Raw genomic sequence first — 13,368 nt, 5'->3', positions numbered from 1 at the left:
CAGCTAATGCCAAATTGCTTTTGCTCTGGCCGCTGCATAGTGCGATTTGCTTAGACAACTTCATTTACCACCAAGATGTTGTGCCAAAGCAGAAAACCCAAAGAAATTGTTTAGGAGCGAAAAAAGAGAGAGAGAGAGAGAGGGAGATGCAGGGTGGATACTTGCAATGCGCTGCAGATTTTCCATTTTGAATCAATTTCAATTTCTGCCAGCAGAAACTTCGCTTTAACGCCTCACTTAAGAGCAAACGTGCCACGAATTTGCAGTTTTTTATTCCATTTTTGCTGACAGCTGGCAGCCCCTGCATAAGCAAATGTTTGCTTACATATGTGAAATTGTGCGAATGTGTGAGATTTGGTTCCTTGGCAGCGCGCGATACGACAACCAGCAGCAGCAGCAGCAGCAACAGCAGCAACAGCAGCGACACATAAACACTCTATCAAATATTGTAATTTTTGACAGCGACTGCGACCAATGAAATGATTTTTCTTTTTTATTTTTGGTATAGAGCGGCGGCTGCTATATGTGTGTGTGTGTGTGTGTGTGTGCGTGTAGGTGCCAATGGCAGGCAACTCTCACATTTGACATTCAAAAGTCATTGATAATTATGGATGAAACGTGAACGACAGCCGCATCGAGGGATCACAATCAATTCTTGATTAGAAAACGCAGCTCGACAGCAGAGGTCTGCCACCTGTCCGGGCAACGGATAAGGGTGTATATCTGTGTATGCCAAGTGGGCGTGTCTGGGCGCGCACGTGTGTGTGTGTGTGAATTTGATTGTGTGCGTAAATTGAATTTTGATTTTGCACCGATGCTGAGATATGGCATATTAGGCCCAAGTAATCAGATGTGGTGTGGGCACAGAGGCGGCAACACTGGCTCAGGACTATAGCCATTTAATCTTTTGTGTGTGTTTATGTGTGCGTGTATGTGTGTGTGTGCGTGTTTAGGGCGGCCTATTTAGGCTTACCCATGTGAGTTAGCAGACACAATCCATTGTCAGGCTGCCGCTGCTGCTGCTGCTGTTGCTGCTGATGAAATTCGACAACACTTTAGCTGTGGGCGGACATGGGCTATTGCCGGTGCTTCACTCCGGGTCATATCAATTAAAAATTCATGAATCATTTGACAAACTCTTTGGGTCTGCACAAATTGTAACCATTCGCCGGGGCCAATCAGTTGACGTTCAGATTTGTTGCTGCCAATTTCGCAGTCAACGTTACGCTTCGCCTTTGGTTTTTTGGGGTTGCCATTGTTTGGCACCCACACACCCACACACACACACACACACATACACACTCATATAATAGCCAATTGTAGATGCAGAGTAATCTGTTGTAAAAGGTACAAAACTCGTTAATTCCCCGAGTTGTGTCCTTTTTGCCAGCCACTCTCAGCAGCATTCTAAAGGGTTTTCCATTACATTAGCGTCGATTGTTCCGAGTGCTTTGTTGGTATTATTGCTGTTGCTATTCTTGTCGAAAGCAACTGATGAAGTGACTTTTGACTAGCTCTACGAAATAGTATTTGATGTATACCTAAGCATCTTGAAGGCAACTTAGCAGAAGGTATTTTTGCCCATTGCTTATTGTCTTTAATTCGATGCCAAAAAGTTCCGCTGCCGCTGCTGCTGCTGCTGGACTTATTTGTGTAGCACACCTCGTTGCCAGGGTTGCCAGCATCGCTGCTGCTGGTGCTGTCTGCTTGCAACAGTTCCGCTCGGCAGCTTCCGTTCGGCTTGATGATTTCATGGAAAACTTCATTGAGCAAGCGGAAACTATTTCATTTGGCGCTATAAATGTTGTCAGGTGTATTGGGTGGTGGTTCGGCGGTGCGGCGATGCTGACTGCCGCTGGTAAGTGGGTGAGTGCTTTTTGAGTGTTTTGGAAGTTTTCAATATGGTAGCTGCCACAAAAATGATTGAGGCCACGGGCTGGCTATTTAAAATGCAAGCTCTGCTTATGAAAATGTTGCGAATTCATTTTGACAAAACAGATAAGCAGAAAATCGAAACTTGACTAGAAAAGCCAGTTGCCAATTGCCAGCAGCCAGCAGCAAGTAGAAAGTGTAGAAAAGGGTTTCAACATAAATGGAAGACTTTAATTAAAAAAGCTATAACTAAGCTATGGAAAATTGCATAAAAATGTGAAAAATTAATTAAGTCGTATCAAAGCAACTCCAAGCCGGACGAAAATCGCCAACAGAGAGTGTAAAAAGATGCTTAAAATGCGAAAAGAAATAAAAATCTGACATATTCTAGCTAAGGGCCAGGCTGAATACTAATTAAGTGCAAAGAATTTATAAGCACGTTTACAGTGTTGTAAAAGGCCTTAAACAACTTGCACAATGCCTGTTAAAGCACTTTAATGGCTTCTTCACTTGCTCAGCTCCATTATATATATAAATATCTATATATATATATAGCTTTCCCAATTAATCAGAGCTACAAGCGATGCACCTCAATTCGATTCAATGGAATTGCTCTGCGCCCTTCGCCCACCAACCCTCCCTCCTGGCGAAACCCCTTGTCAGGGCAGGGGTTGCTACCCTACGCTTTGATGTGCTTGTGCTGCTGGGTTTCCCTTTTTATTTTTGGCAATTTGAACTCGGAAAATATTTATGTTGCCTCTTTCTTGTTGCTGACGAAGTGGAGCCAGCTCACGTTTGGGTATTTGCATGCCTTTGCACTCCTTCGATTAATATAAAATTTGATTAAACTTGGCCAACGACAAACGACGATGAGGGCGACGTTGACGACGTCACTTGTGGGTTAAGCACACATGACTTTGCCATTGCCGTTGCTGTTGCTATTGCTGAAAGGGCGACTACTGAGGATTTGGGCGTGGCTGGTGAGCAAACATAAGCGCACATGCCACTTGACAGTTGCCCATTTGCCGCCCGTAGCACGCCCTAACCAACGGCGGGCGTCGGGCAGTCAAATAAATAACTTGTAAAACATGCATATGAGCAAAAATGTTTGAAAATTGCCAAAAACGTTAGAGAAAGAGAGCTGGGCGGAAATGTGGGTGGCCTGTAGGTGTATCGTAGTAACCAAAGCCAAAGGAATGGGGCCAAGGAATCGATGGATCTGTCGTTGGCTCAAGTTCTGCCTCAGCCAGAGCAACAGCAACAGCAGCAGCAGGAAGCGAAGACGAAACGAATAAACACATTGTAAATTGATTTCCTTGGGAACTCAAATAAAAATGGCATGAACAGAAGCAGCAGCAGCAATAGCAGCAGCAAGTGAGCGACATTGTGGGCGTGGCTGGGCGCTGATAGCTGGAGCCAACAGCCAGCACCACCCAATTGAAACGAATGAATGGGCAAACCAATTTTTATTGCCACGCGGGACACGTAGCGAACGAGCGCGCGCACCACAGCCTCAGTGCCGTTGCCCCAACTTGATGCCCACACGGGACCAAACTGCCACGCCCCCCTGCTATCCGCTATCCCCTGACTGCCTTGTCACTTGTCCTGTTGCGAAAGCAAAATTGGCGCACTGGGCTCTCTGTGTGTGTGTGTGGTGAGAACGGAAGGAAGTCGCAGGATGGGCCCAGGCAGAGCAGAGCGGAGCTGTCGCTCTCGACCCGGCTTTTGATGGAATGCTCGCTAGCCAGTTCGCTTCGATAACATGGCCAAGAAACTGTTTGCCATTGCCTTTGTCAGGCCATCTCTTCTCCTAGCAGCTGCTGTTGTTATTTTGTTTCGATTCATTTTCTGAGTCGTCTTTCTTGCTCGTTGTTGTTGTTGTTATTGTTGTCAATTGTTGTCCATCCGTCGCCCCGTCGTTCTGTACCGCCTTTCGCTTCTTGTCCCATGTTGCCAACTTCACTAAAAATGCAGGCGAGAGAAGACAAATTGCTTTATCGACGACATACGTAACAAATGTTGCTGTCGGCAGTGACAACGGCAACGGCAACAGCAGCAACAGCAGCAACAGCAACGGCAATACAAACAACGACAACAACAAGGAGCCAGTCGACCATTATTGGTATCAAATGGCTTACGGGGTCGATTCGTATCGGGTTGAATTGTATGTGTGTGGGTGTGCGTGTGTGTGAGTGTGAGTGTGGGTGTGGTTGGCCATGGGACCTGCCTGACTGGCACTGTTAATTATGACTTAATTATTTCAATTATTGCTCGGCAGACTTATTACATTTTCTCGTTGTCAACAGCGACATCCTCATCTATACATATTTATTAGTCACTTTATGGGTCTGAGTTAAACCGCTTTACTTATACGCTCTCAATTGACGCACTCTTTCCAGATCTCGGACGATGATCGAATGAGCCTAACTACTGCCGTTTCGGATGAAGATGATGGCGAAAGTGTCATGGCGTCACCATATAAAGCAAAGGCCACTGGCACCGCTGCATCCTCCTTCAACTGCACGGGCGCTGTGCGTAAAGCTGGGTAAGTAGCTCCGTACGCCCTATCGTGCCCAACTGGCAGTAATCAGTGGCACGAAAGTATGCCCAAGGGCATGGCGCAGCTGCTGAGTGGAATGCCACGTGTGCGCCCCAAACAACAGCTAATCATAAATAAAGTAGAAAATAGCTCAACGCTTGGCATATCATTTACAGCGATTACAGCCAAGCGCATTCCGCACTCCGATCTCGGCGCCATGATGAAGTGTGCCGGCAACATAGCTGCAATACCGCAGAGACGCCAAAAAGGGGCAAAAACAAGTTGTTGAGCGTAAAGAGAGACTGCAAAAAGCAAGCCCGTTTAGTGTTACCTATTAGCTAATGAACCTAACTATCATCATTATGAACACGAATCCCTTTCATACAGCAAGCACATTAAGGCCGGCTTGATGGCTTAAAGCGGGTTCAGCTAGACGTAAACGAGACAAGTTTGCCTTTAACTATTGCCTCGTCTAATTTATGCAATTAATTAGCCATGCCACTTATAATGCTCAGCTGCAGCTTGTTTTATGGCTCTCAGCTGATTTGGCAGCTCATAAAATCACCTCACACTGTGCAACTGATTGCATCGACTGCCAAATCATGTTTGTGTAATTTCGCTCAATTCTCTGAAGGAATATTTCCCAGTTGCTGTAAATGATATTTGCCGCTCCGGCTTTGCTGCTGATTAGCTGTTGCTTATTTAACATCGATTTGATTACATTTTTGCTTTTGCTTTTTCCACTTCCACTTTGGCACAGCTTTCTATCGGTAAAGAAATGGTTACTACGTAAGAAGCATCAAATCGAGCTGGCTCGCAAGCGTGGCTGGAAGGGCTACTGGGTGTGCCTGAAGGGCACCACGCTGCTGTTCTATCCGTGCGATTCGCGCGAGGGTCGCAGCGTTGAGGCGGCGCCCAAGCATTTAATTATTGTGGACGGCGCAATTATGCAGCCAATACCGGAGCATCCAAAGCGCGATTATATATTCTGTCTGAGCACCGCATTCGGTGATGCCTATCTGTTCCAGGCGCCCTGTCAGGTAAGTGGAGTTCGGCAGCATATGACGCGTGTCGTGCTTAATAAAAGTCCTGTCAAGTCCTTCGACCGTAAGACTCTCATGCTGCAATTAGAAAAGGCATCAGGCCTGGCCCCGCCCGAGGGCAGTTAAGCATAAAAGCTGGCCTTGTCCAGGCTTCTGACACAACTTGGACTTGGACGACATAGTGGAGAGAGCGAGCGACCAAGCGAGCGAGCTTCTTGTTTGCGTTACGATACCAAGGATATATCTATCAGCCCCTGTGCATGTGTGAGTTGTTGTGTTGAGTTCAGCGCTCGCGGGCTTTCAACAGACCTTATTCGTAATCGCCATGCCATGCACCCCACACAGCCACACAGCGACTCAAAGGCGTTAACTGATGCAGACCCCGCAAATGGCTGAAATGCAAATCGCTTGGCTTAAAGTGCGATTGAGGCTGGGTATGCGACAGCTAACTGGCAAGGCAGATTGCCTTGAACTAATAGTTGTTGCCTGACATGGTCCTTGTGCCTAAACTGTTACATGTCTCAGAGGCATACGCTCCGCATTCACCTGTCCCCACCTCCAACAGCCAACTGACTGACTGACTGCCTGACGTTATTTGAGCGTTTTGCCTGGTCGCCTCAGTGATTTGTCATTAAATTTGCATAACTGATAGTCAGCCAGCAATGGCTACGACAACGACAACGACAACGACAGCTATAGCAACAACAACAGCAACATTGTCGACATTTGGCGCAGGGGAGCAACGTCAAATTTGCCTGTGTTGCATTTGGCTTCTGCAATTTGTTGTCTAGCTCACACTATATGCATATTTCTCTCTCTCTCTCTCTCTCTCTATGTTTTCTATGCAGGTGGAGCTCGAGAATTGGGTAAATAGCATACACAGCGCCTGTGCCGCTGCATTTGCGCGTCATCGCGGCAAAACGGGAACATTGCATCTGCTGCAAGAGGAGATCTTTCGCCTGGAGAAGGCCATTGAATCGGTAAGTGAATGCCAGCGCTTTACTTAACATACCAGCCAACTTACGTGTAAGAGTATGCCAGAGCATATTTCTATATATACATATGCATGTGTGTGTGTGTGTGTGTGTGTGTGTGGATATTGAGTTGAATTATTGCCATGCATTTTCGACTTGAAGGCAATAGTTGAGCTCCTTCAGCGCAAATTCAAGTGATGAGAATTGAAATTGTGTATTGAGCATAAAAGCTGTTTGTCGAGTAGACCAAGAGCTACCGAAAGCAACGGCATTATTATGAAAATGATATGCAAAAAAAAAATAAATAAATAAAACGAGCAAGAATATCTGAAGACATGTAAATTCCATGATTTATGAACCCAACTCGTTTGCATATTATATGGAAGAATATCAAATACATTGTGTGTGGACTGCTAATAGAGCTGAAGGCTAGAAAAAATGCAGAATGCGCGCTTTAATATTGATTTAGCCGAACGAATTCTCCAGAGCAAATGGCAAACTTCTTTTACTATCGCAGAATGTTATTTGAAAGCCGATCAAATTTCTAGCACCTGGCCGTGTAAATCCCTAACAATCTAAATAGACAACAAAATAAATCCAAGTAAAACCATTAAATCAATCAATAAAATTATCTTCGAGCCACTCGTGTACATTCAATTTGAGCTGCGGCAAAGTTTCGTTCCATCTATCTCATTGATATTCAGAGCGTGTTTCTGTATATTTCGGCACCTAATCAGTCGTTAAAGTAATCAACAACAAAGCCAAATTGTACGAATACATCAATTCGCGATGATTTCTCAACTCAACTCTGCCCAACTTTCTTTCGGCAAAGACACAAGAAACGCATTTCGTATACGCCCCCGCACCCGCACACCAGCGCACACACAGGCACACACGCACACATCTCCCAGCCCAATTTCTCAATTTGTGCCGCCATCTAGCAGAGCATCTAGCCAATTTCTCACTGTGCTGCTCCCCAAAGATTTATGCGCTGCCCTGTTTCTGCTCTGCTCCATTTATGTATTTGCTTTCAAATCAATTCCCCATCAATTTCGCGTCGCGGCTTCACAGCAACAACATTTGTTTCTTGCCAGCTTCGACTGCATTGCAATTTATTTGCACAACTTTATGGCCAACAGCAGCAACAGCAGCAGCAGCGAACAGCATCGCGGCCGAAATGAAAGCAAAAACAGAATAAACCAAGCCAAACCAAATAGAACTCGAGCTGTTTGGTTCAGTACAAGGAACTGCACTTGCCACACACAATAAATGGCTGGATAAACTGAGCCAAAGTGGCAGCAAGAAATGCTGAGCGAGCGAGGCAGTTGAGCCGCTGCCTTGGGGCTGGCAAAAAACGCCGGCTTCAGTTGGCTCTACAGTGTCATCCTGTACATCCACTATTTCCCTTCATTATGCCGCGCATTCGTTTATTTATTTTTTGCATTATGTCATTTGCAGTGTAGCGGCCAGAGAAAGAATAAAAAATAAATTTTGCGCCCGATTGTTTGGCTTTGCCTGGCAGCAGCAACTTCTATACCCTGGAACTGAGCTGCTGTGGGGCATATGCCAAATGTTGCATAAACTGTCGGCGTATCTCGTATATATATTTCAGCCATTATAATTGCATTCGCTGCAGCTACATTGAGCTGTTATTGTTGTTGGCCAAAGAATATCATTTTGTTGGCCCAGCTGAGAGGCTGCGCTTATCCAGGCCGTTTCTATCCTGTCCAGTTCACGTTGACTTCATTCATTCGTCTCTGTCGCATTTCCCTCGCGACTTGCCCCTTTTCTAATTTAGTTTTTCCCATTTACACGTAAAGTTGAAGTTTGATGTTATGAATCGTCTTCCCGTTTTCCTTTCACATTTTCTTGCTATCATTACTCCTGCTGCTGCTGCTGCTGCTGCTGCTACTGCTGCTACTGCTGCTGTGTCTATCTGTCCCTTTGGATAAACCATAATTACTTCCTTGAACGCTGCGTTTTTCTGTCCGCTTTCCCACTCATAAGTTTTCAACTTGTTGTTGATTTTCTTCTGCTTCTTTTTTTATAATTTTGTTTTTATAATAATTTTTTGTTTTGTTTCGGGCTTTGTTTTATTTGGTTTGCTGCGCTCGGGCAAAGTCCGAGACTGTCACAAGAGTCACTTCACAGTCAGCTCGTTTAGTTTTCAAGTGCCACGCCCACTGTGGCCAGTGTTTAGGTGCGCTCCTCCCCTCCTCCCTCCATTGCTGCCAAAGTTTGCCGGATGAATATTAATTAAATGAGCTGCCGGAGTGGCCGCAAAACTGCATTTGCATTTGCATTCGCATTCGCATTCGCATTTGCATTCGCATTACAATTTTTGGTTTTTGCATTCGCATTCGCATTTGTTGTTAATTAATTTTCTGTGCAAAGAAAAGAAATGAAAAATATTAAAGTGCCATCGGATAAACAAAGCCAGCAACTCATAAAAAGAAGCTCAGCTGAAGGAGGGACTAGCAGCAGTTCTGCTGCTGCTACTGAATGAAATTAAAAAAAAAAAGGTGCCGCGCGCTGCCTATCTCAATTTTATGGTCGTGAAGGCATCGCTGAAAAGAGCAACAGTGTTGTCTACGTTCTTTGTCTTGCCATTTACTTTGTATACGTGTGTGTGTGTGTGTGTGTGTGTGGTGAGCGGAGTCCAACTAGGCAGAGCTGTTTGTCTGCCCTTTTTTATAGCTGTCACCTTTCGGAAATAATCATATATGTGTCAGTGGGGGGACAGCACTTCGCTTCGTTTGCTTTAGCTTTTCTAGTTTTTCGCCAGCTATCTATTTTTCTTTTCGCATAAAGCACTTGCACACACACACGCGCACACACACCTGCACACACAATGCAAGCGCTGAGAGAAAAAAATAGTAGTAGCTGCCCGAGCACATTTAGTTTTTCGTACGCTCTGGTTTTTACGCTCTAATTACGACTCCTACGAGCAGGCCCGCCTTCCCTTTGCCAACGTGTCCTGCCTTGCACAAACACACACACAACCACACCCACATACACATGCACCTTTTGCCCCTCTGCTCCGTTACTGTTTTTATTCCAAGCTGCCGTGGCTCGTGTGCAATTGCCATGGCGCGCAGTCTAAACAAGGCTCACTTGCCTGCTGCTTTCAATTTGCAATGGCGGCTGTCATTTCAGCTCAATAGCAGCCGCCACCCACTGGCCCCACCTGCGCCCATCGCTGGTCGAATGCGAGCTGCGTTTTAAAAATAGTTGCCTGGCTTAAATCATTTTTCCTTTTAGTATAAATTTAATACGGCATTTTAATTGAGGAATTGAAAGGGCAAAGGCAAAGAAAAGTTCATATTTTGATTTTATTTGCGTAAGCTATAAAACTTTTAATATATTATCAAGTTTCCAGTCAATTCACAGCTGCAGCACTTTGTTCAGATTTTCAGCTTTCAGCTTAATGAGCAGCATATTTCCATGCAGCAGCCAAATTTTTCAGCTTTAGCCAGCTAATTTGTTGCAAAACGCCAATGTGACGCAGCAAAAAGCCGTTAAGCCATTAATTAATTTAACAACAATTAAGCTTAAATTAAAGCTCGTGAAATCCTTAAATTTGCAGTGCAGAAGCCACGCACACACACACACAAATTTGCCGACCAAAAACCAGCAACCGGAAACCAACTACCAAAAAAACACACAGAAATGCGGAAGAAAAAAATAAACATTTTGCAACACTGGCCGGGGAAAGCGTATAATGAAATAAATATTTAGTTAAGTTTTAAACATTTGGTAATTAGTGCGTTGACTCGTTTGGCCATGGCCAACTGTGCTGCCCCAACCTAAAGCCGCATGCATCTGCTCAACTTTCTCTGCCTTGGCAAAGTTTTAAACATTTTTTGGCCAACTTTTAGTATTGTGCAAGATTTTTGCTAAATAAAGTTTATAATTACCATAAAATTCACTGTTCGATTTTCGGCGGTTGCCTGGCAGAACTTCCTTTGAACTGGCCCTGGCCATGGCCACAATAGACATGCAGAGCGTGTGGGCGTGGCTGGGGCAATTCATAAACTAATACCATATATATATATATATATATATATATATATATATATATATATATATATATGGCAAGAATTTATGGCAAGAAATATGAGCAAAGCCGAGTTCTAACGTCATAAAGCACGCACACATGTTGCCAGCCTTGGCAGTTGTCCACGTTCCAGCTTCCTAATGCAGCCCCCTTGGCCATCCATGGCCTGTCGCTGGCCATTGGCTTTGTTTTGGAGCAAACGTGCGAATATTTTTGCAACTTTCGGTCGCAAGCTGCACAGGATATGGCCGGGCATATGGTACGAGCAGGCTACAGTCGGAGTCGGAGCTGTAGCTGTAGCTGTAGCTGTAGCTAAGGCCTGACACTAGGTGTTACCCATTTGGGCACTCAACACCAGACCAGCTCTCGCTCTTGCCCTACAGTTTGGCTGGCAGCAAATGCGCTTTTGGTTTTTGATTTGTTTTTGGTTTTGCGTATTTGGGTTTTGCATGCTGAAATATGCTTTATGCGTCTGGCATGTGGGCGTGGCATTGCCGCAACTGCTGCCAAATTCAATTCAATTGTCAACAGCCATAGCCGCAGTAGCCGGAAAAAAGGCAAATGGACATCAGGCTCACACCCACGCACACGCACACGTACACATTTGACTGTGGCCACAAGCACAAACAGGCGCCAGTTTTTGGTTTTAGGCTTAGCTTGTTTCACGCACAACCTGCGCGCCCCTTTTAAAGCCCTCCTTTTCGTTGTATAATGTGGCATCATTTTGTGGTCAGCATTTATGCAGGACATGTGCACACACACACACACACGCACACACACATGGTACACAAAACGTGCACGAAGCGTACAATTTGCAAGCCTTTTGTTGACATTTTGCACCCTTGCACCACCCACATTTTGTGGTTGGCCGTGCTCACATTTGACTTTTTGTGAGTGGTGCCCATCGAGGAGCTGGCATTTAATGCACCAGCGCAACAAAGTCAAAAGTCCTGCCCTGAGGTCAGCTCAGCTGCAGTTCATTTAAAATTTTCACATTGCGCATACGCCGCGCTGTACGTGCGGTGGGCGGTGGGCATCTCACTTTAACTTAAAGTCTCCTTCTGTTTCTGTTGTATTCTTTTTCTTTATCTTTATCTTTTATCGCAGCAAAAGCTGTCCCGCTGCTGTCTGCTACACATACTGCTCAATGGCTGTAGCTTATAGTTGGCATGGGGCTGCTGTGTTAATTGATCGTTATTGTGTTTTGGGCAAGGGTTGGGGAAAGAAGCGCTGGAAAGGAAGTGGAGCGAGCAGTTGACTTATCGAAGGACGGGGCCATTAGCAGCAACAAAACTGATACCAGTCACGAGTCCTTTTGCCAGGCAGCGCTTTTTGTTGGGGCGTTATTATTATTTCACTCATTGTTGCCATCGCTTGTTGCTGTCTCTGCTGCTGGTGCTGCTGTTGCTGCTGTTGCTGCTGCTGCTGTTGTGTGTGGTTATTATTAATGTTGTAGCTGTTGTTGTTGTTATTTGTGGTTTGCGGTTGCTGTGGTTTTGCTATTTGCGGCATCTTTGGCTTGTCATGCGACGCTGACGCTGACGACGATGACGATGACGATGACAACAATAGCAAAATGTATTTTTTAATTGTACTCTCGGGTAAACATATATCACAGCAACAAAACGCACCATGAACTCAACTCAACTGAACTGAACTCAACTCAACTCAACTCTCGGGCCAGCCGAACTGAGGAAGCGGAAATGACAGTACGACAATGGCGACAACAAGAACGGCAATGGCAATGCCACAGACAGGACCTAGAATCCCGAACAACTTCAACTACAGTTTGCCTACTTGAGTAGGAGCTTGTGACTGTGCAGCTCTCACAAATATGCGCATGGGGAGCCATACACGAGTGACGCTTAATGAAAGCGCAACAGACAACCACAAAGCCCCCCACACACACACAGGCACACACATACCGCAGAGCAGAAGCAACAGCACTGGACCATAGCCGAACGCAAAGAGCATTGAGACAAAACCGCACAGAAACAAGCTACAACATAGCAATAATAAAATTGCCGTTAAGTGGGGAATTGAGATGACAGTCGAAATTGCGGGCTACGTTAAGATAGATGCCAACGAGCAGAGAGTAGGTTACAAAGGAAACACAACTGCACCAACCTCCTGCATAGCAGATGTCAACCGATTCCAATTTCTGAGACAAGTTGTCACAAATGTTTGCAGCGTAAACGAGCTTTTTCCAAAAGAGAGTCGAATGAGCAGGACCCCCTAGTGTATACATGTTGTCGAAGTGATTTTTATAATTGAAAGCTTCATTTGCAAATGATTTTATATATTGACAGCAGAAATTGCACTGGAAGTAGGTCGTTAAGGCTGCATTTGTTGAGAGAAGTCGGGCTTACAATAAGAAATCGGACTGAGAGTATTCGAGTATCTCCAACAAGCACACGGCTGTCAGTGCCTAGCTGACATAAATGATCAATATTGTATCTATATAACGCACAAGTATAGACGGTAGCAATGGCAATTATCAACTTTAAGTTATACGCATTGAAAATATATTGTCAGATACAAGAGTTCTGTGCTCTGACATTGTATTGTGACACGTTTATCATACCCTTCGTAGCGTAAATGTAATCAATATGATCGATAACAATCATATCACGTTGATTTACATTGCAATTCCATGCAATTACAAGGCAATTAACATTCCCATTTAACCATGAATTGCACAACGTGACGGCAACAACAGCAAACAATGAGTTTCACGATTAATGTGCACACACGCACACGTCCACACGCAATCACACACACACACACACACAGAGAGACACACAACACGTACAGGCTTGTATATATGTTGCCATATTATTTAAGAAGGCGTGTGTTTAGTTGTATTTGTGTGTGCGCCTGCTG

At 44.9% G+C, this 13,368-nt stretch overlaps 1 protein-coding gene across 16 annotated transcripts in view; it reads left to right on the top strand.

Annotated features, from left to right (window-relative positions):
- LOC111597752 overlaps positions 1 to 13,368 on the top strand; it is an 85,494-nt gene that overhangs the window by 36,377 nt on the left and 35,749 nt on the right. For all 16 annotated transcript variants that reach the window (XM_030225983.1, XM_030225982.1, XM_030225986.1 and 13 more), the window contains 3 exons: positions 4,272 to 4,417; positions 5,172 to 5,451; positions 6,303 to 6,434. In XM_030225983.1, the coding sequence (XP_030081843.1) occupies positions 4,272 to 4,417; positions 5,172 to 5,451; positions 6,303 to 6,434 (558 nt within the window). The remainder of the gene's footprint in view (positions 1 to 4,271; positions 4,418 to 5,171; positions 5,452 to 6,302; positions 6,435 to 13,368) is intronic.

This window comes from Drosophila hydei, unplaced genomic scaffold (assembly GCF_003285905.1).
Source record: "Drosophila hydei strain 15085-1641.00,03,60 unplaced genomic scaffold, DhydRS2 tig00000001-arrow-pilon, whole genome shotgun sequence".
In the NCBI taxonomy this organism is placed as follows: domain Eukaryota; kingdom Metazoa; phylum Arthropoda; class Insecta; order Diptera; family Drosophilidae; genus Drosophila; species Drosophila hydei.
This window is presented reverse-complemented; position numbering and strand designations above follow the sequence as displayed.